This window comes from Phacochoerus africanus, chromosome 4, assembly GCF_016906955.1.
Source record: "Phacochoerus africanus isolate WHEZ1 chromosome 4, ROS_Pafr_v1, whole genome shotgun sequence".
Taxonomy (NCBI): Eukaryota; Metazoa; Chordata; class Mammalia; order Artiodactyla; family Suidae; genus Phacochoerus; species Phacochoerus africanus.
The window spans coordinates 151,165,263-151,189,650 of NC_062547.1; the positions used below are offsets into that span (position 1 = coordinate 151,165,263).

At 63.8% G+C, this 24,388-nt stretch overlaps 2 protein-coding genes and 2 long non-coding RNA genes across 7 annotated transcripts in view; 1 reads left to right on the top strand and 3 right to left on the bottom strand.

The window, feature by feature from the left end:
• The window catches only part of SLC6A7 (solute carrier family 6 member 7), a 19,121-nt gene extending 17,510 nt beyond the window's left edge, over positions 1–1,611 (top strand). The window contains exon 14 of the mRNA XM_047779047.1: positions 361–1,611. Within this exon, the coding sequence (XP_047635003.1) occupies positions 361–576 (216 nt within the window). The 3' untranslated portion in view covers positions 577–1,611. The remainder of the gene's footprint in view (positions 1–360) is intronic.
• LOC125126533 (uncharacterized) overlaps positions 1–2,032 on the bottom strand; it is an 18,285-nt gene extending 16,253 nt beyond the window's left edge. For 2 of the 3 annotated variants that reach the window (XR_007134661.1, XR_007134662.1), the window contains exon 1: positions 1,949–2,032. This is a non-coding gene — a long non-coding RNA (uncharacterized LOC125126533). The other variant, XR_007134663.1, reaches the window with a different exon arrangement.
• Positions 2,033–8,147: 6,115 nt separating this feature from the next.
• Positions 8,148–10,226, bottom strand: LOC125126535 (uncharacterized). Its single transcript, XR_007134664.1, has 2 exons — positions 8,926–10,226; positions 8,148–8,774 (listed from the first exon to the last, which is right to left on the bottom strand). It is a non-coding gene; the product is annotated as an uncharacterized LOC125126535 (long non-coding RNA).
• A 1-nt stretch (position 10,227) lies between these two features.
• Positions 10,228–24,388, bottom strand: part of CAMK2A (calcium/calmodulin dependent protein kinase II alpha) — a 32,131-nt gene continuing 17,970 nt past the window's right edge. For both annotated transcript variants that reach the window (XM_047779048.1, XM_047779049.1), the window contains 4 exons: positions 17,629–17,704; positions 15,122–15,216; positions 11,322–11,550; positions 10,228–11,072 (listed from right to left, as the gene is read on the bottom strand). In XM_047779048.1, coding sequence (XP_047635004.1) covers positions 11,069–11,072; positions 11,322–11,550; positions 15,122–15,216; positions 17,629–17,704 — 404 coding nt within the window. In that variant the 3' untranslated portion in view covers positions 10,228–11,068. The remainder of the gene's footprint in view (positions 11,073–11,321; positions 11,551–15,121; positions 15,217–17,628; positions 17,705–24,388) is intronic.

The following is a 24,388-nucleotide window of genomic DNA, read 5'->3' on the forward strand; positions in this document are numbered from 1 at the left end:
AAAGCGCCCAGCTCTTTAGGGCTCAGCACTTACGGGGAGGGGCCCAGTGTCAGCCCCTGGACTGGCCGCCCCGTAACCCTAACAACCGCCCCCACTGCCTGGGCCCAACCCTGCTCCCGGCCCCTGATGAGTGTGTCCCCTTTGAAGACATCGGATGCCCGAGGGACAGACGTCCCAACTTAGAGTCTGGGCCCGAAGGCCCCCCAGCTGGCGAGGGGCAGGGCCGGGCTCTCCAGGCCTGGGACTCACTCCTGGGGGGACGGAGCGGCCGGGAGGGCAGAGCGTTGGGGGTTCTGCCGGCGCCCGGCCCCCAGAAGGCCGTGGCGGCCCGGGTGCTCACGGCTGTGCTTGTCCGCGCAGCGGCTCCAGCAGGCCAGCCGGCCGGCCATGGACTGGGGCCCGTCGCTGGAGGAGAACCGGACGGGCATGTACGTGGCCACGCTGGCTGGGAGCCAGTCGCCCAGGGCCCTGATGGTGCGCATGCGCAGGTACGGAGGCGTCACCAGTTTCGAGAACACGGCCCTCGAGGTGGACCGCGAGATCGCCGAGGAGGAGGAGGAGGAGTCCAGGATGTGAGGCCGGAGCTCCGCGGACCGCAGGCCCCGCCGGCCCCTGGGGGTAGCTGCGCGCCCGGCCCACCGGGGTCCCCAGGGGCCCGAGGCTGTGGGCGATGCGGCTCCCCAGAGCACATCCCTCTTTGGGGCCCCCCGCCTCTCCTGGAACCTCTGTCTACCCCCACCCAGGCCTCCTTCACAGACGGACAGACTGACACTGGGGGGCACTCGCCCCCCAGTTATGTGGCAGAAGGGACCAGACCCCAGGTCCCCTGGCCAGGCAGCTCCCTTTTTCACGGGGCAGCTGGTTCCACCCCTGGGCTCTCCTCAGGGCCCAGCCCCCCTCCTCCTTCTGGGGAGCCCGTCCCACACGCGTTGACAAAGTCAGAATCTTGAGCTGGGCGCGGGCACTTGGGCTGTCACGAGGCCCACAGGGCCCAGGCATCAAGGGTCCACAGCCCTGGTGAGAGAAAGATGCCCGTGTGCTGACCGGTTTCCCAAGGGCCTGGACGGTGGGCGAACTGGAGAAAGGACGTGGAGGGCAGGGTGGGCCGGCCTCCGGCCAAGGCGCTGACCCAGCCAAGGTGCGGGGGTCAGAACCTCGCCGCCTTCTCCGCCCCTGGGGTCAGGAGGCGGCCTGGGCGAGTCCAAGGGCAGGGAGCAGGGAGAGTGGGGAGGAGAGGTGGTACCGGCTCCAACAGGGCTCCCGCGGGCTGGAGACGGTCGGGGAGAGAGCCAGGCACGTGCGAGATCACGTGCTTTAGAAAGCGCGTCCTGGGTCAGTGTGCCGCGTGGAACAGAGGGAGGGCCCGGGGTGGAGACGGGAAGCCTGCAGAGGGCCGACCCGAGGGCTGGGGCCTGAGCCTGGGTGTCGGGTGGGGACAGAAAGAAGGGGGCCCACAGCTTCCCTCGCTGGACCCCGTGCTGTCCAGAGGGGAGGTGGGCATGAGCGGCCTGCTCCCCTGGGGCAGCCTCTGTACCGGGTCCTCTCCTGGTCTCCCCAGCCCATCCGTGCTCTGTCGTCTTATTGTGAATAAACGCCAGTGAAGTCCCCTTCCCTACCTTGTCTGCTTAGCACTGAGAGCCACGAGGGGCCGCGGGGCTTTCTGGCTCCCATTAGATAAGGAAGCAGAGGCTCAGCTGCCTCCTGTCTGGCCCGCCTGGCTTCCTCCCCGGCACGGGGGCAGCTGGGGCCCAGGAAGGCCGGTAAAGACGCTGGGGAAGGCTTGGGGCCCACCTAGTCTCCCATTACACACATGGGCAAACCGAGGCCCTGCGAGGGAGGGGACTGGCTCAGGGTCAGCCGGGCGAGCTGGGGCCAGGCCGGGGCGGCTTGAAGTCTCCTTCCCCGGCCGGGCTGTCCTCCCGCCCGCCCAGCTCTTCCCTGGCCTTACCTGCAGCTGCAGCCGGAGCTCAAAGCCCAGGACCGGGCGGAGCCACGAGTCCCCAGGGTGGGCGGATTTCCCGGCGCGCCCAACCGCCTGCTTCTTGCAGGACCTGCCAATCAAAAGGCCCCGGGGCCGTTCAGATGCAGGCGCAGGTGTTCCCAGGCTTTGAGTGGGGTGGAGAGGAGGGGCCCACGCCTATTTTGCTTATTAATCGAGTTCCCCCTCCTGCCCCCCACCCCGCCACGCTTGGCTGGGGGCTCTAGGTGGGGGAAGCCAGATGGGTTTGCTGATTTGCAGAGGATGCAAGAAAGGCCTTCCCAATTCCAGGAGCTTCTTCCCACACGCACCCCACCTGGCGGCGGGCTCCACCTTGTCCACCGAGCCCCCGGCCAAGGCCGCCTCTTGCTGGGAAGGCGCTCCTGGGCTGAGGCTCTGGCTCAGAAGGGCCTGGGTTCTCCTCGCCCAGCCTCCTGGCTCTAAGCCTGTGTCCCGAGGGTCAGAGCCGGGGGATCCCAAGAGTCTAGGCTCTTCTCCCAGATCCCGAGTCTGTGACCGGCGGGCTCCTGGTGTCCTTGGACCCTGCCGGCTTCGCCCCCGGCCTCAGTGCCCTGTCCCTGGGCTGTGCTTCCTGGACTGTCCTCCAGTCTGTCCTGCTTTTCCCGTTTCCACTGCTCCCACAGCCTTTCCCGCCACACCAGCCGCAGCTGCCCAGGCTGCCTCCCCACGAACCCCTCCCAGGTCCCCTGCCCCTGCCCCAGCCCAGCCCGGCCCAGGTGTGGCGGGAGGGATCCCGAAACATAGCAGGCACCTGGCAGGAGACACCAGCCCTGCCCAGAGTAGCACCCAGCCTGGACCCCGAGAACGTCCCAGCAGCTGCCACCCTCAGGGCCGGGCAGGGAACCCCGGTGAGCAAAGTGGCCACTGACCCCTAGTGCGTGCTGGGCAGACAAGAGGGCGTGGTGGGGACTGCGGTGAGCCGGAGAAGGCGCGTCTCTCTTGGGGCGGGAGCCGCCCTCAGCAGCATGGGTCCAGGTTGCCAGATATGGTGCTTTAAGGGAAGAGGCACAGTGCCCAGGTGACTCAGAAGATGGACAACTGCGGGGCTCACAGGGGCCTCCTGTGGCCGCTCCATTCAGGACAGGTGCTCGGCCGACCAGGGGCTGAGCAGTCGGAGGCTGGCCCTGCTCAGGGTCCAGGGCGAGGCTGGCCCAGGGCAGAAGTCGGCACCCCTACTCGGCGCTCTGCCTCCTGGTCCTGGCCACTGTGTTCCTGAACCCCGAACCAGGGGCCCTGGAGGCGGGGTGTGTGCCTGGCTGGGGGGGTGGAGGGCTGCACAGGGGGGGCCATGCCTGTTCTGGGACTCAGCAAAGGCGTTTTCCTGGGTGACACCTGAGCGCCACTGGGGCGGGGCTGGGGCAGAGGAGGGAGAGAGCCTGGCCGCACCATCAGGGCAGCCCATCGCCAAGGTCACGGAGGGGTCAACAGGCAGCCTGCTTCCTCCAGGGTTTGGCCCTGTGCCCCCCTCCCCCCCAGCCAAGGTCAGCTCCACAGCCCCAGGCTCCCTGACACTGTCTCCCCCGCTCACCCACCGGGATCCCACCCGTCTGTTCAGGTCCCGCCTCCGCGCGCTCTCCACCCCGCCCTCCCCACTCTCCCAGGGACGGGCTCCCTCCCGGGGTTTCTGGAAGCCAGCCCAGCTGGCGCAGGCTCTCACTGAGACAACCGTTTCCTCTCCACGCACTCAGGCCCCCGTGTCACGCTCCTGGGACGGCCCAGAGCTGGGGGGTGGCAGCAGGGCGCCTGGAGACCTGGGGTCCTTCCTGGCTCTGCCCTTCCCAGCCCTGGGGACCCACGGTGCCAGTGCACAGCTTTGCCCCCTGCAGCATCCATCGGAAAGCAGTTTCTTGGGCGCTCTGGGGACAGCCAGGGAGGAGTTAAGACTGCCCCAGCCCCTCCGAATTCCACGTGACCCAGGCTGCGGAGCCTCTGCATCTGCAGGGGACACTGTTCTCCAGACTCATTTTTAGGTGGTGGCTCATGGAAAGTTTGGCTCCTTGAGCCCCAGGCCACTCCCTCTGGGGTCTGACGCTGGGCCTGCCCTGGAAGGGCGTCCAGGGCCGCCTCCCGCCCGCGGAGCCCTGGTCAGCACCCCTGCTCCTTGTCCGCCTGACTTCCTGCCGCCTGCCCTCCTCCCCCAGGACGGAGCAGCAGCCCGCCCCCTCGGGCCACACGGAAGCCTCCCCCAGCACCCCCCTCTATTTGGGGGAAAAACACCCTTTTCCCACTGAAGTCCCGAGTGGCTGTGACCTGTGTCCCTCCAGGTATCACAGCAGGGGGCAGCCCAGGAGGATGGAGGGCCACTGGTCAGCCCAGGCTGGCCTCCGCCGCTCACGGGCTGTGTGGCCACCTGAGCCTCCTTCCCCTCGCTGCGCCCAGGCATCCTCAGATGTCAGCGGAGGGGAGGAACAGTCCCCTGACCAGGGAGTAAATGAGGTAACACAGCTGCTGGATGCGCGTTGTTTTAAAAAGATCCCAGTGCTTAGCATCGAGCACGGTGCGTCCCTTGTAGAGACAAAGGGACAGGCGCAGTGCCTGCCTCTGATCCCCCTGGTGGGAAGGAGGGTGGAGGTCGGGGTCTTGGAGCCCCAGACAGGGGTCCAGGGCTTGCTGGCAACTCCCGGCTCCATGGGAGGTGCCTGGCAGGCTGGACAGTGTCCCCATCAGTAAGAGGAGTGAGTGGGACAGGAAGCACGGGCCCTGCACCCGTGTCCTGGGGGCAGCAGGGGGGAGCTCTCTGCCCCCGCCCGCCCCGTTCAGCCTTTTGCCAGGGACCCTGCCATGGAGGCTACAGGGGGCACGGCTGCTCCAGGGCGGACTCAGGGCCTGCGCCCTCGTGGGGGATGGGGTTCACAAGCAGGGACCCTGACGGTTCCCCAGTGAGCGGGGAGGGGGATGGGGTTGGGGGCGAGTGGAACAGGAATAAAATCCTCTAGGCCCCCGAGCCTGGCTTTGACCTTGACTCTGCGGATCCAAGGGCAGGGTCTCAGGGAGCTTCGGGGCCTGGGGGGATGGGAGTCGAGGCCGGGAGGGGCCGCTGGTCAATATTGACCTGGCTGAGTCAGGGGAGCGGGAGGGGGAAGCGGGAAGGCCGGGGTGGGGCCTGCCGATAACTGGACCTTCCAGCTCCAAGTGGGACCGTGGGAACCAGGCGGGGTGGGGGCGCGTGACGCAGGATTCCCAAACCGAGTCCGGCCGCCTGGAGCCTGGCCAGCCCTGTTTCCTAGGCCCTGAGGGTGGGGCCTGAAGGATCTGCATTTGTAGCAAATTCCCTGGGCGATTCTGAGCAGCCAGCCCAGTTCCCATACGGGAGAGCACAGGTCCCCCCCCACCGCTCCCCCCCCCCTTCCCCCACCCCGCTTCCCCCACCCCGCTTCCCCCCCCCGCTTCCCCCCCCCCGCTTCCCCCCCCCCCGCTTCCCCCCCCCCCCGCTTCCCCCCCCCCCGCTGTTGCGATAAGGAGGAAACTGAGGCCCAGCGAGGAAGGGGCTGCAGCCAAGATCACGCTGGGACGAAGGATGACAATCCCTTTTCCTTGGCGGGGGGGAGGGGGGGAGTCCACTTCCGGGTGACTCCCCGCACACCTGCCCAGGGCCCTGGCAGGGACGGGCCTGGAGGGGGGCCGGGGAGACCCCAGTGGCCCAGGTGGAGAGGGGAGGGTGGGGCTGGTCCCAGGAGGAAGGACAAGGAGGAGGGACCGTTCCCACAGGACGGGACCTGCCCCACTCTGCCCTGTGCAAACACTTCCAGCCCGGACTGGGGAAGGCTATGCTCGCTGTGGGCGCCAGCCCACGCCCTTGGCAGGCACGCCCCTGGCAGGGCCCTCCGGCGGCGTTCCGGCTCCTTCTCCCCCAGCCCCCACCGGGCCCACGGCTCTAGCTCTCAGCCCAGCTCTCACCTGCACCCTCCTGCACCCCTCCCACTACTGAGCCTCCGCACAAAACCCCAGAGCCCCCGGCCGCTGCCATGGCCCTTGTGCTCCTTCTCTCTCCCTCCCCCGAGCGCTGGTTCTCACTCTGTCGGTGGCTTCAGGGACTCCTGGGGACAGGAGACAGGCTGGCTCACCTCCACGTGCCCTCGGAGCCCAATGCGGCTGCAGCACGCCCTAACAGGTGCTCCCAATTCTGAATCTCACCTCCCTCCCTGGGCCGTGTTCGGCAGGTGCTTTCACTTTGGGCACCACTGTCTCCTTGGTGGTAGAATGAAGAGAAGGGTAGTGCCCAGCAAAGGGTGAAGTGAGGGTCCCCGAGGGTCATGGTGCCCAGCAAAGGGTGACGTGAACTCGGTGGTGAGGGCAGGTGTAAGGAGGTTGGCGGGCCTGGCGCTTGGTGTCAGGGTCCGCCGTTGGCATTGCCTTGGCGGGTGGGTTATCCGTGCTGCTCCGCGTGCTCTGGCAGCACGCACGCGTCAGGGGTGTGCTCCTGGAAGCATACCAATACCTCCTGCTGCACCCCGAGTCCACCGCCTTCAAGGAGCCCACGGTTTTGCAGACGTTTGCTCAGGTTCAAACCAGTGAACCCGGGGAGGTGGGGAGGGGGTCAAGCGACCTATGGAGGGACCTTATGGGAGAAGGGGGGCCCTTCCTGGAGCCAGTCCCGAAGGAACTGCATCCCGAAGGGTGCGGAGGCCTTGCTGTGCCCGAGCAAAGAACTGGAGGCCAGCCAGCGCTGCGCAGGATTTTGGAGAAAAGGGCGGTGAGGAGGTGGGACAATGGGTGTGGACAGCGAAGACGTGAGGCAGTGGCCAGGAGGGTCAGGGGTCAAGAGAGGGGGCTCCTGAGAATCCCAGCCACTGCCATGGCGTCCAGAGATGGGGGCACACACCGCTCGGGGGGGCCTGGAGGGAACAGAGCTCTGCTGTGCAAGTCTCTGTCCTGCGAGAAGCCTCTTGGCCCCTGAGCCTCACTTTCTTCATCTTCACATCGGGGCTCGTGTAACTTGGACAAGAGGCGTGGAAGCGCTACTCGAGCTGTAAAGGATGGCGCCCGTGAGGTGGCCAAGGAGAGGCTGTCTCTGGAGGCCCAGCTCCCTGACTTCGCAGGCTCAGGGACCCCACCTCCCGCAACGTGCTCCTGGGCTGCCACCTGCTGGCAAGTGTCTGCAATGGCAGCCCGAGTCCTCCAGCCCTTCGTCTGCAGTCGGAGAGCCCAGGGCCCTTAAAGGCTCAGGTCCAAGCAGTCCTGGGGGCGCCGTGCCAGGTTCCGGGGTCCCTCTGCGACTCCACCCCCTGCCCTTTTCGCCTCGCTGCCAAGGTCCTCTATGTGCAAGGGGCCCATGACGCGCGCCCTGGTGGCCTCAGAGGCTGACCCCCAGGGACCCAGAAAGTGGCTGGTGGGAGGATTCTGGAGCCAGACCTTGGAGCAGGGTCTGGAGAGGACCTTGGGCTCCAGAAGGCACATCCCCCAAAGCTGCGGGCTCAGGCCTCGTAGCTGGGGCCTGGCTTACCGAGACCGTCCCCTCTGGTTCGCCCAGGACTCTGGGTTCCACACTGATCATTCCCGGTCAACACACAGGACAGCTGGCGGCCCTGTCACAGCCTGAGGAGGGGCCAAAGCCTCCGCACCAGCACCCTGGCTCGGCCCCGGGCGGCCTGGGGCCGGAGGACCAAACTAGTCTTCAAGGCGGCAACGCCCCCCTCCCCTGCTGGGGCCCCCCCGCCGCCCTCCCCCTCTCCAGCCCAAAGCCCCCCTCCCCTCTCCCCCCACCCCCCCGTGTCTCCAAACCCCTCCCGGGGGCCCGGGGCCTGGGGGCTGGTCTCCCAGGTAGAGCGGAGGAAAGAGGATGGGGGAGGAGGGGCTTTCTTGAAAAGTCCGTGTCACACAAGGAAACCGAGGCCGGGACGAGAGCCTTGTCCCAGGCCCCCGGGGAGGCTCTGCTCTTGGCCGTGGGTGACAAGGCACGTCCACCCCTTGCTCCGTCCGGTTAAGGGCCCCCGATGAGCGATGAGCGGAGAAGAAACCAGCCGCCCCCCTGCCTCCAAAGCGAAGGCACCTGGGCCGGGCGTAATCTCACAGCGATTGGCTCAGCCTTGAGCACGTGACTGCGCCGGTCCAATCAGAATGAAGCCCTGGACGTCACTCTCGCAACCGGGAAGGCCCGGCACACCTCCCGCCACCTGCTTGACGGAGCCCGGGAGACAGCGAGTGCACGGAAGTTTGTAGCTTTTTATTGCACTGAAAACACCAATAATAAAACAGACACCCCTTCTTCCCCCCAGCCCCACAATAGCAGAAAGTTTGAGCAGTGGTCATTCAAGTTCACAGCCACATGTTATAAAAAAAGAACGGAAACAAACCCCCAAACAAATAGTAACAAAGAAACCAGCACGGGGAGTCTGGCAAACACATCCCCCAGAGGGTCCCCCTTTGAAGGGAGACGGGAGGCAGTGGGTTAGGACCAGCCCTCGCTGGGCGCACCTCCAGGCGAGTGCTTTTAAGTCACGGACTCATCTTAAGTCTGGAGTTTTTGCATCGACGGGATGTTTGCCTGCCTGGTAGAGTGAGCGCTGGGCCGCTTTGCCTGCCAGTCTACCCTGCCTTCCACCTCGAGGTCACGCCAGTAGCCTGTGGTCCACACTGGCTGGCTGCCCACCGCCAGGCCTGGCCACCTTGGCCTGGGGTAGGGACCCACTTCTCTAGCGTCCAGAGAGGGGCACGGCGGACGGGAGGTGGGAGTCCTCCAGCTCAGCTCCCTCTGGTGGGAGCCGAGGACCACAGCAGGGAAGGGGCTCATCCATGCAGCAAGTCTGGTCAGAGCCATGGATGGAAGCCTAATGACCTGCAAAGGGTAGCTCTCCTCGCACCCGCCCCTCCCCGCAGTCCCTGCTGATCAGCAGCGGACAGGCACCAAGGAGAGGGAGGGGCAGGCGGGGCAGGGGAGGGGGACTGGCCAGGCGCTGAAAGGAACAGTGGTTCAGCCAGTGACTCACCCTGTCAGCTCCCACGGGCGGGCGGATGGGCTTCGCTTCTCCATCCTGTTTGATTCCCCCATCAGCCCTGACAATAGGCTGGGCTGGAAGATTAAACCCCTTTAACAGAGGGGGAAACTGAGGCTGAAGAAGGGACCAGACTTTGCCTTGGTAATTGCAGCAGCCCCTCACCTTAGGCCGGGGGATGGCTGTGGGAGCTGGCAGCTCACCGGGAAGGCAGGCAGTTTTGCAGCTGGGGCACTGGGATCACTGGGCCTTACTGGGAAGCCCTCTGGACCTGGGGCGGGCCAAGAGCCCACTGTAGGCCTCGGCAGCAGGGTCTCTGCCAAGGATAGAGGCCAGTTGATCGACCAGTTTGGAGGCCAGGCGGGCTGGGCAGCCCCCGCCCAGCCTGCATCCCCTGTGCTGCGAGCAGGGGCCCAGCAGACAGCTCACAATCGGGGAACTCAAGGCGTCCTGGATCCCAACCCCATCTGTCCTGCTCTGCTCAACCCAGGACTCCCCAGAGGTTCTGGGGAACCAGAGCCTCCTTCAAAGCTCTGGGGATGCAGCTCTTCCTCCCCTAAAATCCTCCAGAGGGGACAGTATCTCATGCTGGCAAACACGGCCACACAGAGGCCAAAAGCACAGAGAGGCAGCAACGTAATCCCGAGTCGGACACTGAAAATACAACCTCTATTTTTTTTTTTATCCAAAACATGTAGCTTGGTTTTGTTGAGTGATTTTTCTTCTTTTCTTTTGTTTTCAGCATACTTACTGCAGATAGAGTCATGCAAAGAAAACAGTGCAGACAGTGGCGCCTAGAGAAGAGCCACCAGGGCAGCCACGCAGCGGGGACCCCGAGGGCAGAGGGCTCGAGAGGGGAAAAGAGAGATGCAAACCCAGGGCTGCAGGAGGAGGCGTGAGAGCAGAGATGCCAGTGCTGTTGGACCCGCTCGAAGACACATGCTGGGCGGGGGAGGGGTGGGTGGGCGGCCCACGGAGTGGGGGGGATGAAACCCTCGGAAGCGTGGCAGTAAGGACCCCGGTTTGGGAGGCAAGCAAGGAAGATCCAGACTTTGCCATCCTGACCACCTCCCCACGCTCTCTGCCCTGATTGGCCACTGCCTCGTCAGCACTGACATCCAGGCCATCTCCGGGCCTGAGGGGCCCTTAGGACTGAAACGCCAGAGGTCCTTCCTCTGGTGCCGCCTCGGCCCCAGGTAACCCCAGGTGACAAAGTCCATCTCAGAGACGACCCCAAAGAAATGACCTAGAATGAAAAAAAGAACAAAACCTACCCCCACTCCTCCTCCCCCCGCCCTCCCCGCCCGCCCTTCTTGCCTAACTCGAGAGGCCCGGTTGTCACGCGATGGTGTCAACACGACACCCGTTAATGACACGCGCAGGAGTCCGGCGGTAGGAGGCCTGCCGGCCGAGAAGGGCCTCCGCGCCGGTTTCTTTTACCCCAGAGCAGTCAGACTCTCTCCCTGGGATGTGACCAAGCTGGGTTTCTCTGGGCCTGATGGAAGGGTGGGCTGGGCCGTTGGCGCTGGGGGGTAGACACTGGAGAAGGCAGACGGCGGGAAGCGGGGCCCGGGGGACCGCACGGGGGCCACACGCCCTCCCTGAGCGGGAGGCAGGCAGGACAGAAGAGTGAGGAAGGCAGGAGGCTCTCACACCCTCTCCCAAAGGCGGGCTGCTGGGGGCGGGTGGGCCGTCCGTCTGCTTTCCCGGTGGTGGTGGGGGGGGGCCTCTGGAAGGGGAAGGCTCAGGGAGAGGGGCTGGCGGGGGCCACGTCCCTCCCCAGCCCCCGTGAACACACAGCTCTGGCCTAGAGCCAAGGCAAGACCAGGCCAGCGACCGCGGGGGGCGGGGGGGGCAGCACCCGGGCACCCGGGCACCTGGGCCTGAGGAAGCCCCGCCCTGCAGGGGACCGAGAGCCGGAGTGACGGGTAGGGGCGGGAGACGTGGCCCTTTGCTCCGAAGGCGGGATGGTGTTTGCGAACAGGCAGGTTTTCTTGACGCGGGAATGAAGGTGACATCATGGTGGTGGCGGGTGTGATGTGATGAGGATTCCAGCAAAATCCAAGTGGGAGAACCAGCAGCCGCGTATTCCACACACGAGGGGCAGGCCTCTGCGATGCGGGGCATGCCCGGCCCCTCAGCTGTAAGGCAGAGCCGTGGGCTGGGTCACGGGGCGGCTCCCGAGGCCCTGCTTCCCTCGGGCAGTCACCCTGCCCACGTCCTTGGCTGGGGTTCAAGCTGCCTTCCATGGGTTCCACCCAGCTCTCCCCCGCCCCCCCACCCCCGTGCCACCTCCCAGCGCCGGTTTCCGTCGTGGTCCCACCTCCCGATGGAAAAGAGCCCATTCCTCCAGACCGTCCTGAAGGAGAGGCCCGGAAGGGGGTGCTTACTGGGGCAGGACGGAGGGCGCCCCCGATCGGTGGAAGTGCACGATCTGCCATTTGCCATCCCGGCGGTGCCAGACGCGGGTCTCCTCCGACTGGGCCGTGCGGGGGATGCCGCCGGCGTCCAGGTACTGGGTGATGCGGATGTAGGCGATGCAGGCCGACTCGTCACCCATCAGGTGGATGTGGGGGTTCAGAATGGTGGTGTGCACCGGCTTGCTGTTCCGGGACCACACTGCGGGCGGGGCGGGAGGGCAGAGCACTCGCACCTGGGGCCTCCGGCCCCGCTCCTTCACGTCCCCAGAGCTCGGCACCCGCTCCGCAGAGGCCCCTCTGCCGGCCTTGCTGCCAGGGGAGGGGGCCTCCGGGACAGGGCTCGGCCGCCCGGAGTCGAGGCAGACCTCGGAGCTGACTAGAGCACATCCCCGCTGAGATACAGTGGACGTCGGGACAAGCCGAGACCTTCAGACTCAGGGGAGGGAAATTTAAGAATCAAGGCATCTCAGACATGCAGGTGAATATTCGTAGCATCCCACGAGCTCAGACCAGGGTCTCAAGCCCGATCCCTGCAGAGGCCAGGAGAGGACGCAGACAGGGGGGCTGTGCTGCGTCTAAGACGACCGGGCCTTTGTCTCTGGGGCAGGGGGACGAGGGGCAGTGGCGGACACCGCGGTCGGGAGGCACCACTCCCTTCTACGCAGGCGCCTTGTGCACAGACGCCCCGGTGTTGGCCACCCCTTCTGACTTTTCGAGAGAGTCTCGACATCGGGATTTTTACGTTGAAAACGCCTCATTTTTCATTGTTAGAATCGAATTCAAAGTTTAGACAGCATGCAGACCACGTGACCCACATTGCGGTCCAACGGGTCCCTCATTGGCCACCTCTGTTCGCAACACACAGAATGCGGGACAGGTGGAGAATGTTAAAATTAAGCCATCTGGGAATCCTGGGGTGACAAGGCCGGTATCGGTGATCACGGGGCGGGGAGGTCGCGGAGCTTCCCGAGCCAGGGGCAACGCACAGCCCCCGTCATCACGCTAGAACCGTCAAGCACATCCGAAACCAACGCCATGTGACATAGGAGCCACGCTGCCCTCACCTTGGTGCTGGGAACCGGGTTTTTTCAGCAAGAGAGAAAACAGAAGCACAGAGAGACAATGACCTAGGGAGGGGCTGGACAGGGGTCAGCAGGATCTTGGGCTTCAGAGCAACTCGCGTGTCTCCCCTAGTGTAGCCCAAACACATCCGAATCCCGTGGAGAGCCTGCCCCTCCCCCGCCTTGGGGCGGCCCGTTCCGGAAGCTGGGATATGAGAAAGCTCCCTCCCCCTCCCCCACCCCCTCCTCTGACTCTGATGCCCAGCCCGGTTTGCGAGCCACCGAGTTCCTGGAAAATGTGAAACTGTTATTTTCTTCAGGACTGCAGAAAGCATCCAGGGGTATTCTCACTCCCAAATGTTCCGATCGCATGGTACCCGGGCTTTGGATCAATGATTCAAAAATCTCTGAGTCTTGGAGATGCAGACTGAAATTCTTACAATTCTGGGCTCTTGGACGAAGGGCAGAGTTTTTGCCTTCTAGGCATGGGATTGACCTCAGAGGCCAGAGGTCACCCAGTGGCCCTCTCACAGGAGGCGAGGAGGCCTCTGTGCGCGTCCTCCACGGCACCGGGGCTGGAGGCGCTCAGCACCGCCTGGTGCAAGGCATCCCTTCAGCAGACCTGGAAACTGAGGTCCAGAGAAGCCATCGGACTTGTCCAAAGCTGGGCGGGCTGGTTTCTGAAAGAAATGCAGCAGAGCCTCAGAGTAAGTCTTCAGGCGGGACTGAATTGGGACAATCTGGGGCCGTCCCCAAAGCGGCCGCGCTGAGCACTGTTGAGGGCACCGGGCTTTCCCGCTGTCTGCAAGGAAAAGCACTGGCCGCCCTAGCATGGCGTCTCCTGAACAGTCTGTGGGCTTCCAACATCTTCGCTCGTGGATAACACGGCAGGCAGGCCAGGTCCTCCAGCGGGAGGGTGGGACGTGGCCCCTGGCGGGTACTCTGGGTCTTGCTCTCGTGGGTCTCTTGATGTGACAGGTGCGCAAGCCCAGAGTCTGGGGTGGCGCCGTGGCGGGGCTGCCGGGATGAAGGCCAAGGGCCAGCACAGCCTCCTGGGTCCTCTTCCCTTTCCCATCCCTGCGCCTTCAGAGCAAGCTCAACCTGGTGTCTGCTCTGCTCTGTGGGGACTGCAGTTCACTCTGGGGAACCAGCGCCCCCCTGAGGACAGAGCAGTATCGTCTGGGCCACGGTGATCCGCCGGGGAGCTCCAGAGTGATGGAGCCAGAGGGATCAGGCCAGCACCCCTCACCCTCGACCCCCACGGCTGGCCTTGGAAATGCAGGGTTTGGTGTGTCCAAGGAAAATGCAACTTTCGTCTTCACAGCGCGGGGGGGTGGTGGCTCCGGAGCCCTGGTGCTCTGCAAGATCCCGCCAGCCTACATGCAGGCGGGGGACAGGGGACGGGGGGCGGGTCCAGCCAGGGGGCACCGATGCCCAGGCGAGAGGAGGAGCCCAGGGAAGAAGTGGGGGCTGTAGCGAGTCAGGACTGGGTTCTGACGGCCGCTTTCTGGGTTCCTCTGGACAAGTCCCTCTGCTTCTCTGGACCCCGGTCTCCCCTTGTACGTGACGAGGAGATGATGGACCGGATGCAGCTCTGGTCGCCGGGGGGAGCCTTTCTTTTCACCATCTGCCACCTGTACTCCCATGAGAGTACTTCCTCCAATCCATCCACTTCGTTTACATAAACTTATTTTAAAACATTCAAGCACAATCACCAATGAATGGCCAGTCTCGCAGAGCAGAGTTTTAAGAGTAAGTCCAGTGAGAATGAAGGCAAGTTCGGTGAGCCTAGCTCCACTCTCTTGCCTGCCAGGGACCTGAGCCGGAGACCGCGCTCCCTCTGACCACGAGGCCAGGTGGAGAGGGGTAGGCGTTCCAGACAAACACTAGACCGAGCCTCTCCCCTTGGCGGAGCTGGACGTGTTGAAAGAGAATTTAGAAAGGGACCAGCCTTCTCAAGGTGCGAGCCTCTGCTTCTTCGGCTGGTGCCCGCCCGCATGGGCAATGCCCTAGCAGGGCCTCGGGTGCCTGCCTTCCCCCTGGGTGACCCGATGTGCCACTTCTCAGACCTTCCTCCGGGTCTGAGCTGCCTGCGTGCGTCCTGTGTGTGCTTTGGTTTATCCCTGTCTGGCCCCTGGCCAAGGCGAGACGCAGACACAGGCCGAAAGCGCCCTGGGTCAGGCCCAGCCTCAGCCCCCTGCCAGCCCCGGGTTTTAAAGCTGCCAGGGTCTCTCCTGCCACGGCGAGACCCAGAAAGGACAGACATGCGGACAGAGACCTCGACAAACAGGCAGGGCACAGCAGCGTGAGCTTGGTCCTCTCCTCTCCCCGGACCGCCCGCCCCCCGGGTCCCCTGCGCCCGCTGCTGGGCAGCTGCGGTGGCCGCAGGCTTTACGGAGTCAGGAACGTGAGGTGTGCGGGCGGGAAGGCTCCCTTCTCTGTGGGGCAGGAAGCAAGGTCCTTCCCGGACCCTCCCGGATCCACGGGTGGGTGGGGGGCCTGGGAGGGTGCGTCGCCTGTATCCAGGTGCCCACCCACAGCCACGGCGGTCAGACGGGCCAGGCTTAGGAGCTGGAACGAGAGGGCACCCAGCGCTGTCCACATGGGAAGGCCTCTGGGCCGGGGCCCTGCCCGTCACCCTGCTGTGCCATCAGGCAGGACACGGAACAGAGCAGACAACAGGCAGCCCGGAGAGAAGGGGTTGCTCACGGTTTTCAAAATAGAATCGGTGGAAGTCCAGGCCCTCGACCAGGTTCCCCAGGGCCTCGGGTTCGAAAGCCGTCATCCCAGGGTCACACATCTTCCTGGGGGAGGAAGTCAGAGGAAAAGGGGGCTGGGGTGGCCTCTCGGGTGCCCCGTCTAACTGCAGGGGCCTGGGCCCCCAGCAGGCAAGCCTGTGAGACCTCACAGATCGGAGAGATTGGCGAGGGGAAGGGGCTGGTGCAGCCACAGTGTGGGTGCCCCCAAGAGCCAGGAAGCCTGGGTCCGGGTCCTGGCTCTGCCCCTTGCAGGTCAGGAGACCCCCAGTGAGTGGCTAACGTCCCTCAGCAAGAGCAACACGGAGGTCACGTGGTGCTCTGTGCGCTGCCCTAAGGCGCCGCCGGGTGTGGCCTGCCCGCCAGCCCGTCTCCCAACTGCATCGCCCAGCGGCGGCCGGTCACCAGGGGATCCTGTCCTGAGCTGTGTCCCTGCAGCGGGCACTGCTCACCAAGCAGCTGTGACCCTGGAGGGTACGTTTTGCTGCGCTGAACAAAGGCCATCCCCGGGCGGCAGTTCCCCCCGTCAGAGGAGGACAACCGCGCTCTGAGAAGGAAGGAGCAGGGCTGTGGCCGAGGGGCCTCTGCGCTGCAGCTTCGGCTCCGCGCTCCCACCCAGGGGACCCTGACAGCCAGACGACGAAAGGCAAAGCTGTCTCCTCCACCCCTGGGTCTCTGGGATCGTCTGTGACCCAACATGGACCCCGTGACAGTGACAGTGAAGCCAGGGACAAGCAAAGATCCCGACGTGGGGAGGGGCTGAACCGGGGAGGAGGGCGAAGGGCCCAGCATGGTCCGATCTGGGCGCCCGGCGAGCACAGGGCTCGCTGTCCTTGCTGTGTCCTGTTGGGGCCGCGGGGCTCCAGACAACGCCCGTCCCCACTCGGGACCTCACATCCTCCAGAGGGATCAGCCTGGGGTTGGGGGCTGTACTGGGACCACAGGGGAGGCCCGGCACCTTCGAGCTCCGAATCCTCCAGGGCTGGTCTCAGCCCCGATGGTCTGGAAGACCAAGCCCCACCCTGCCGGGGGCGCCCCTCCAGGAGGCCGCTGGGCCTCCCTGCCTCTGAAGGGACTCGGCGCCAGATCCATCGGACACGTCGGGAAACTGAGGCTCAGTGAGACGCAGGGCCAGGCTCGGCACCACAGGCCCCAGGGGTCACGGCCAGGGGTCCGAGCCCAGATCAGCCTGCAGTTCCAGAAGCAGCATCACAGAGGTGGGAGGCGCGGGGCCAAGGGAGCTACCTTCCTTTCTGCACCCCCGCCTCCCGCCCCCCGGCTGTGTCCTCCAGAGTCACTCTTGGGCTCGCCCAGGGCTGACCTACCGCCCCCCCCGGGGCCGGACGCGAGACCCACGTGACAGGGCGTTTCCATGCTTTCAGGCCCCCTGGAGCACGCGTGCACATCAACCGCGCACACCCCTCGTGCACGCAGTCGCAAATGCACAGGTGTGGACAAGCACATCACACTCCCGGGCACATGCAGCCTCGGTCCCGCACCCACACCCGCCAAGGCCCTCGCTCCTCCAGACACGATCCGTCGCGGCCGAGGCCCTGCCACCTGCTGCCCCGCCCGCCCCCCATCCGAACTGCAGCGCCTGAGCCCATGGAAAGCAGAACAGGCCGCCCCAGGAGCATGGCCCGGCCAGGGCACCCCCCCCCGCCCCGTCCTGAACTTGACAGGCGAGTGTCACTCTGACCCTAACTGGCAGCTTTTGTACACACACACACGCACACACACACACACACAAGCGTGTGTGGGGTCTTCTGGCCCAGGCCTCGTCCGCTCTGCGGGAGACAGTGAGGCCTCAGCCCAGAATCCCTGCCCGCCCGGGAGCCAGAGGAGAGGCTGCCTCTGGGCCGGACCCGCCAGACCCGCCAGGGTGAGGGTGACCACCAGGGGACGCTCCAGCCCAGCCTTTGCGCGCTGCAGCCCCTCCAGCAGCAAGGACAGGTGTGCAGAGCGTGTGGGGCACCTGTTTCATACTGTTATTTCTGTGCACTCTGCCTTCCCGCCCCGCAGAGGATTCGCGGTTCTTTTGCGGTACCCTGCGGTACCCGCCTGCTCCCGCCACCTGAGGTCAAGGGTCGTGTGGCAGGACCCAGGAGGGGCCCGGCTCCCTCGCTCCTTCCCAGTTCAGTCTCTGAGGAGGCCCAGGTTGTGGCAGAGCCCACCCCCTCGTTCCCGGGGGAAGCGGAGGCTTCGTGGGGGCTCCTCCCAGGGAGCGAGACAGGAGGAGGGGGAGCAGGGCTGAGAACAGGAGAACAGACCGGGGCTGTGGGCAGAACGCTTAATGGAAGCATAAAGTCAGATTGCAAACCAGAAACAGGAGCTCAGCCCGGGTCACGGCACATGCAGAGCAGGAGGAGGAGGGCCAGCGGCGAGGACCCCCAACGCCAGCCCTCAGCGCCCCGATCAGCGATCCGGGCAGGACATGCAGCACGGGCCCGGCCGACTCACGTGTAGGACTCAAAATCTCCATTGCTTATGGCTTCAATCAGCTGCTCTGTCACCTTGATAATCTCCTGTTTCCGCACTGCAAGGCAGGGGGCAGAGAGACAACAGTGACAGCGGTGGGGACAGAGCGCCAGCCACCCGCCCCGAGCCCTGACCACGCCCAGACCCGCTCCGGGCACCGGGGCCTCCGACAGACGGTCTCGCCTCGCCTCGCACAGTCCCTGGCACCCATCGCCCCCACCTCAGGGCGCAAGAAACAGGCCCAGGAGGTGAACCGATCGGAAGCTCCTCCACCGCCAAGGGTCGGGCCGGGGGCCGGGCTGGCAGCCTCAGCCTCCGGAGAGCGTGCGTGGGGGACGTTGTGACTCTGGCTCCATTGGAACCCAGGTCCTGAGCCCCAGGGCTTCCCCGTCACCTCGCTCTGCCACTGGAACCCCAGCGTCTTTCCCTGTGGCCGTTGTGTTACCAGCAGCCCCAACCGGGGCTCCCTCTGCTCTGAACAGGGGTCACTAAGGAAGGGCTTGGGCTGTATGCACCCCTTAGGTCTCGGAAAGGTCTTGCTCCGTTTGGGTGCCTGTAGGTATCAGGCCCTGAGCTTTCTAGAACTTTCTAGGCATGATGAACCCCAACTGCTGAGACCCGGCCTCCCCTGCCTGCCCTGAAACCCTAAGAACTGCTGCTGTCTTTCTGGTAGCGGATTAGCCATCAGTTTTCTTACTAGGTCTGTGAAGTTCCGAGCCCCCGTTTTCCTCCCTGTGAAACGGGGACACCACTGCCTCTCACACCTTTAGTGCCGAGCAGGCCATGGGCAGAGCCCAGGCTTCGGTACCAGCCAGGCTTCATCATTGAGATCCCGGCCCGGGTCCTCCCGAGCAGGGCCGTGGGCCGCGGGTGTCTTCTGGTCCATCGCACGGCGACAGTGCCTCCCTCCCAGGGAGCTCACGTGTCCACGGCACTTGGACCAGAGCCTGGTATGTGGCAGGCACACGTCATAAATGCCACCTCCTGCCTCTGCCCACTGCTGCACTTGGAGGCCAGTTTCCCCACCTGATACACGAGGAGGCCAAGCCTCAGCGTTTGAAGCCAGGTGGACCCAGCAGGACTGTTGCACCAGAAGTGTCACGCGAAGTGCCCCCCCCCCGCCCCCCGCAGGCTCAGGCTTCGCCCCGCTTCGCCCTGCGCCCGGTCGGTCAGCTGGCCTGCGGAGCAGCCTCGGCTGCGATGGGAGGACACGTTGCCCACTTCTCCGGGTGGGAGCGTGGGAGCGAGACCAGTCCTGGCAGAGGCCCTTTCCTCAGCAACTGCAGGTGCCTCCCAACCCAACTCCCGCGGGAGCGCCCCTCAGGCCCACAGGACACAGAAGCATGGGACACCCAGGCTGTCAGAACGCTTGGTGACCAGGGACTCAGCCTCCTTGTCCGGCTACGGGAAACGGAACCTGGCAAGGGGTGTGAGCACCTGAGGATGCAGGACTTGGGGGCCGAGTGGGCTCCCAACTCGGGGCCTTCTCTACCGAGCACAGCAGCTCCCGCAGCCTCCCTGCAGTGCTCGGCCCGCATGCTCGGCTGTTCCCCAAGGCCGGCTCCCTGATCCCTGCGGTCTGGAGCGGGAGCGGCCGGCCAGGCGTTCATCACCCAGTGAGTGAGGAGCCCAGGCGCCCAGCTCTGTGCTCAGCCTGTGAGTCCTGAAAGCGCCTGGCGCAGCGTCACGTGGTTCTCAGCCCCACGTCAGAGCTGAGCTTCAGGCACACTGGAGGCGACAGGGGACAGAGTCTGCTCCAGGGGACCAAGGGCCCCAAGCCGACTCCCCCGCAGCACAGCTCTGCGCCCGAGGCAGGTGCTCCGTGGAACGAACACAGCTCGTCATTCTCACCACCCGGAGCTCGTGCTCTTTACCGTCTGGCTCCACGATGATTCACCGGGGCAGGGAGCCAGTCTTAGACGGGGAGCTCTGCCGGTCACCCGGGGCCAGGACAGAGGCGGCGTGAAGGCAGGAATGAAGGCACGGATGGGCCAGACCAGGGCCTGGGGCTGCCGTCTTTGCCCCGTTCCCTGGAACTGCCCAGGTTGCCTGGCGGCCTCTGTCCCTAGGAGTCCGGCAGCCTGACCCTTTCCTGGAAGCCACAGACTGAGGAGGGGAACAGCCAGCTCCTTCTAGCCGCTTCCACGCGGAGTCAGGGGGGTGCCCCAGGTGGGCCTTGGGACCCGTGCCGCCCCCAGCCTTCCCCGCACAACTTTAAGGACGCGTCCAGCTCGGCGTTCCAAGCGCCTGGGCTTAACGCCCTGCCTCCCTGGGCCACTTCTCACGGCGCCCAGAGGCTCGTCAGGCGGTCAAGGGCATGGATTCTGGGGCCAGATGCCCTGACTTTGGATCCTGGCCCCATGGCTTAATAACAGGGCCCCGGAGCCACGTCCTTCCCGTCTCAGTCCCCCTATGGACGATGGAGCAGCTAATGGCTTTCACCTCAGAGGTAGGTTCGAGGACTGAGCTAAGAACATATCAGTAAAACTAACACACACACGGAAGGCCCTTACTCCGAGCAGCAACCATTCCAGCCCTTCCTGTGTAAATAAGGATGCGTCATGGAAAGCACACAGAGCCGTGCCTGGCGCTCCGAAGAGAGAGCTCTGCTCACCTTCCCTGGAACTCTCTGCATTGGAAGCTTCCCCCAAGGACGGCCTCTTGCCTCTGGCCCAGCAGGGACACTTCCCGGCAGCCTGACACAGGGTATGCCTCCGGCTTGGTTACAACTTTGGGACTTGCAGCTGGCCGAGGAGGCCACCACACCTCCGACGGCTTTTGCCGTGTGCACCCATCTCCTTCTGTCACGTTGAATTCTCCCCCGCCCCCAGTCACAGTTCTGGTGGCCCTTCTGCCTTTGGGGGCCATGCAGTGTGCACCTGCTCCCTGGACGCCATGCTCTCCCCACAAGCCTTTTCTCCGCAGGACTCACGGCCTCCAGGGTAGGGTTTGCAGGAGCTGACTCAAGCTGGCCGGCGCTGCTTTGAGGACACTGAAGCTGTTCAGATGGCTGAGTAGGAGCACGCACGCAATCCCTGATGTGACTTGCATGCTGCATAAATCCCAGGACTAGGGGAGCACTCTCTATCCCCTCCCCAATTTTGGACACTATGCCTCTATTAATGCAACCCAAGACAGCATCTAACTCGGCCTCCAGCCCCTAAGGACGCCAAGTTTGCCAATAGGTGAAGCCTAGCAGGCAGGAATCTTCCCAGCTTCCGTCTCTGGAACCGAGGATCCGGGGATCTCATGCAACTTAGATCTCGAGAAATTCTCCCTGCTTCTAAGCCCAGGCCCCTGTCCGACTCGTTGCTCTATGACAGGTTCAGCCAGCAGCTGCTCAGGAGCAACCTCTGGGGTTTCTCATCTGCCAGGCATCCATCCAGACAACCAGGAGCGCTCGTCTGTGGATAGGCAGTAAAAGCGCCAGAGAGGTTAAGGCACTCTCCTGAGGCCGCACAACACGCTGGGGCTGAGGAAGGATTGGCATTCCTAACTGATATTGCCCAGGATGTCTTGGGCCAGATTCTGAGGCAGCACTTTGGGTTGGAGAGGAAATTCCGTTTCAAGGAGCTGAACGGGAGGAGGTTGGGGCGGTGGCAGAAGCCCGTGAGCTCAGAGGGAGAGAGGCCCATGCATTGAGCCCGAGGGGCTCTGAAATATTAAGGCCCCCTCCTTTGCTCAGGGAAAGCGTCCCCTGTATGGTGGCATTTCTAATTGACCTTACTGTTAGGTCAGAACCCATCCCGTCACCACGATTCTCACTTGGTAGGAAGACTTTACAAAATTAACACCGGAAAATGGTTCTTGGGAAACTTTCTCGGAGGCTGAGAAGCTAGGGGAGGCCCACACAGAGGTGGCGGCTCCTCCACCAGCGGAGGGAACCGGCGCAGGGAGCAGGGCCCCGGCTCTTCCGTCAGTAACTGGACACGGTCTTTCTCTTCCCTGAGCCCCAGGCCCCTGTTGAGAAGGGCAGAGGCTCGGGCTCTGCACGCGCTCCCGCCCCAATCCCAGTATCTCTAAAGCTCACGGCGGCGAAGGTCACGGGCCTCCGAGGTGCCACCCGGAGCCGTTGGCCCAGGTGGAAAGTGGCTTTGGCAGGTCATCTTCTGTAGGAACGGGGCACAGACACTTTACATTCTATTCCAAACAGTTCTCTGTCTGTGTAACACGAACATTTGTCTTAAAATAATCTTGGAGTAAAACGGACACTTATGGCTTCCTGTCCTTCAACTGTAAGCTCCGGTTTGCAAGAAAATAAATGAAGATTTTTATTAAACAGTGGCAAATGCCAAACCCTGAGCAGGCACTTTAGACACAGCCTCTCAGTCCGTCTGCCCAGCAGTCCTCGGAGTCTGGTACTACCGCCATCACCCCTCTGCCGTTGAGGAGACTGAGGCCCAGAGAGGTCGAGTGGATGGCCGAAGGTCGCCCAGCAAAAGGCCTCCCTGAAGAAGCCCAGCGCTACGCCGCCTCCACAGACCCTGTCTCCTCGGAGACCAGAATCATAAGCCCGCAACGCGTCTCCTCCAAACCCCAGCACCTGACTGCGAGCGCGGGGACAGCGAGGCTGAAACGTGGGACGTGGCTCCGAAATGATGCCGGCGCCTCATACCCCGAGAGACGTGACGTTCCCTACGCTTCTTTTTGAAATGAATACTTTGAAACGGCACAGCTCAGAGTCCTTCCTCTTAGTTACACCCTAAACCCCATCGCCCCCAAGCTGAAGGTTCGGCCCCCTGGGGACAACTGCCTGTGGGTTAAAAGTGATGAGCTCACGCCGGTTTTCCGGAACTCTCCTGTTTGTTCTAATCTCTGACCAATACGCCCCTGTCCCCCTGTCGCAAGTGCTGTTGCTCTAGGCGATAACCGGCCGACCGCCGAGATCTCCTGACGCGGCTGTGATGGCTACGAGTCCTCCAAAGAGAGGAGGACGCATGTCCGTCCGAATCCTGACTCCCATCTGGAAACTTTTTTTCTCCTTTTTACTACGAAACTCCTCGCAATTCCTCCTAAGGGTCGGGGGGTGGCGCGGTCTTTAGGGTACTAGCCTGCTGTGGCCCTCCGTTGCCTGGCAAAGCAATAAAGCTATTTTCTTCTCCTTTACCCCAAAACTCTGTCTCTGCATTTCCGTTTGGCACCGGCAGACAGAGGCCAAATTCCGGCAACAGAAACCCCAGGACTTGGCCACCGCAGGGGCAGGGCCGGGAATTCGGTCGGAGAATCAGACGCCCACGTCTTGGCCTGCCGCCCGGATCCCAAGGGAATTCTTCCAGCTAATGCCTTGGGAGGCCGCCCCTCGTGCCATCCATCGCAGAACCTCGACTGGCTCTAGTGCCAGGCCCAGGGACGGAGTGGTTCTCGCCTGCCCAGCTGGGAATGGCCAGACAAGTGCCCACGCAGAGTGGGCTGGCCTTCCAAACACGCCGGCAGCGCCAGGCACGGCGTGTGTCGGAACTGCCGTAAGTAAACCGAATGGCAGGGGTACACGGAGACGCGTCACGCCAAGCTCCAGCCCGCGGTCTGCTCTGCCGGAGGCGCATCCCTGAGCCCCGGGACATGGCTAAGCCAGCACAGCCGTGCTCTCTCCAGGCCAGAGCTGTTTTTCTAGACCCCAGAGGCTGCCCAGGGGTCTCGGGGTGTGGGAGCCCCCACCCTTGGCAGCCTCCCTTCCTGGGGGAACAAGGACCGCAGGGTACAGGCGGGACAGCAGGAACACTAGCTCCCTGGGCACGCGCGGGTGCTCCACCCTCGCCCCTCCAAAGCCCCAAGGCCTGGCCCACACCGAGGCCTCCCCACCCATGGTTACGAGCCAGTCCCTGGAGCCACACTGCCCGGGTTCCCATCCTGACTGGGCCTTTGACGCGCTCCTGGGCCGGAGCGTGGGACTGAGGGCGGCGCCGCCTGCCGGGCTCTCGCGAGGCGGAGATGAACAGGCCGCTCTGGCGGAGGGTCGATGGCACACGCACCCCCTGAGGGCAGCCGCTCTGCCCGCCACCGTCCTGCTACTTCCCCTTCTGCTGTCGGGTCTCGGTTGCTCTCCCTCTTCCACCTGAAGATTTAACCACTGCCCGCGGGAGCCCCGGTGTTCGGGTTGGTCTTAGGCAGTGCTTCCCACATCCCAGTTTGCTGAACTTTCTATATATATATATATATATATATATATATATATATATATATATATATTTTGTCTTTTTGCCTTTTCTAGGGCCGCACCCGCAGCATATGGAGGGTCCCAGGCTAAGGGTCAAATCAGAGCTGGAGCAACCAGCCTACACCAGAGCCACAGCAAGGCGGGATCCGAGCTGCGTCTGCAACCTACACCCCAGCTCATGGCAGCGCCAGATCCTTAACCCACTGAGCAAGGCCAGGGATCGAACCCGCAACCTCATGCTTCCTAGTCGGATTCTGGATTCGTTAACCACTGAGCCATGACGGGAGCTCCTGAACTTTCTATATTTTGGCTTTTTTCCCTTCCTTTCCTATTATTGCCTCAAGTTTTTTAAATCAACTCCTTTTCCAAAAAAATTCAAAACCACGTCAAAAGGAAAACTTAGACTCCTCGGTACGTTACGACTCGACCACGTTACATTAATTTTTTCTAATAATATTCTAGCGAACACATTGTCTCTCCAGGCAGAAAAGTCCTTCTGGGCGCCGCCTGGGAGCCAGGGGCCCCACGTGGGGCCACGGCGCCACGAACCGTCTATAGGGAGCTAAAGCGGCGAGATGGGGCATGAGG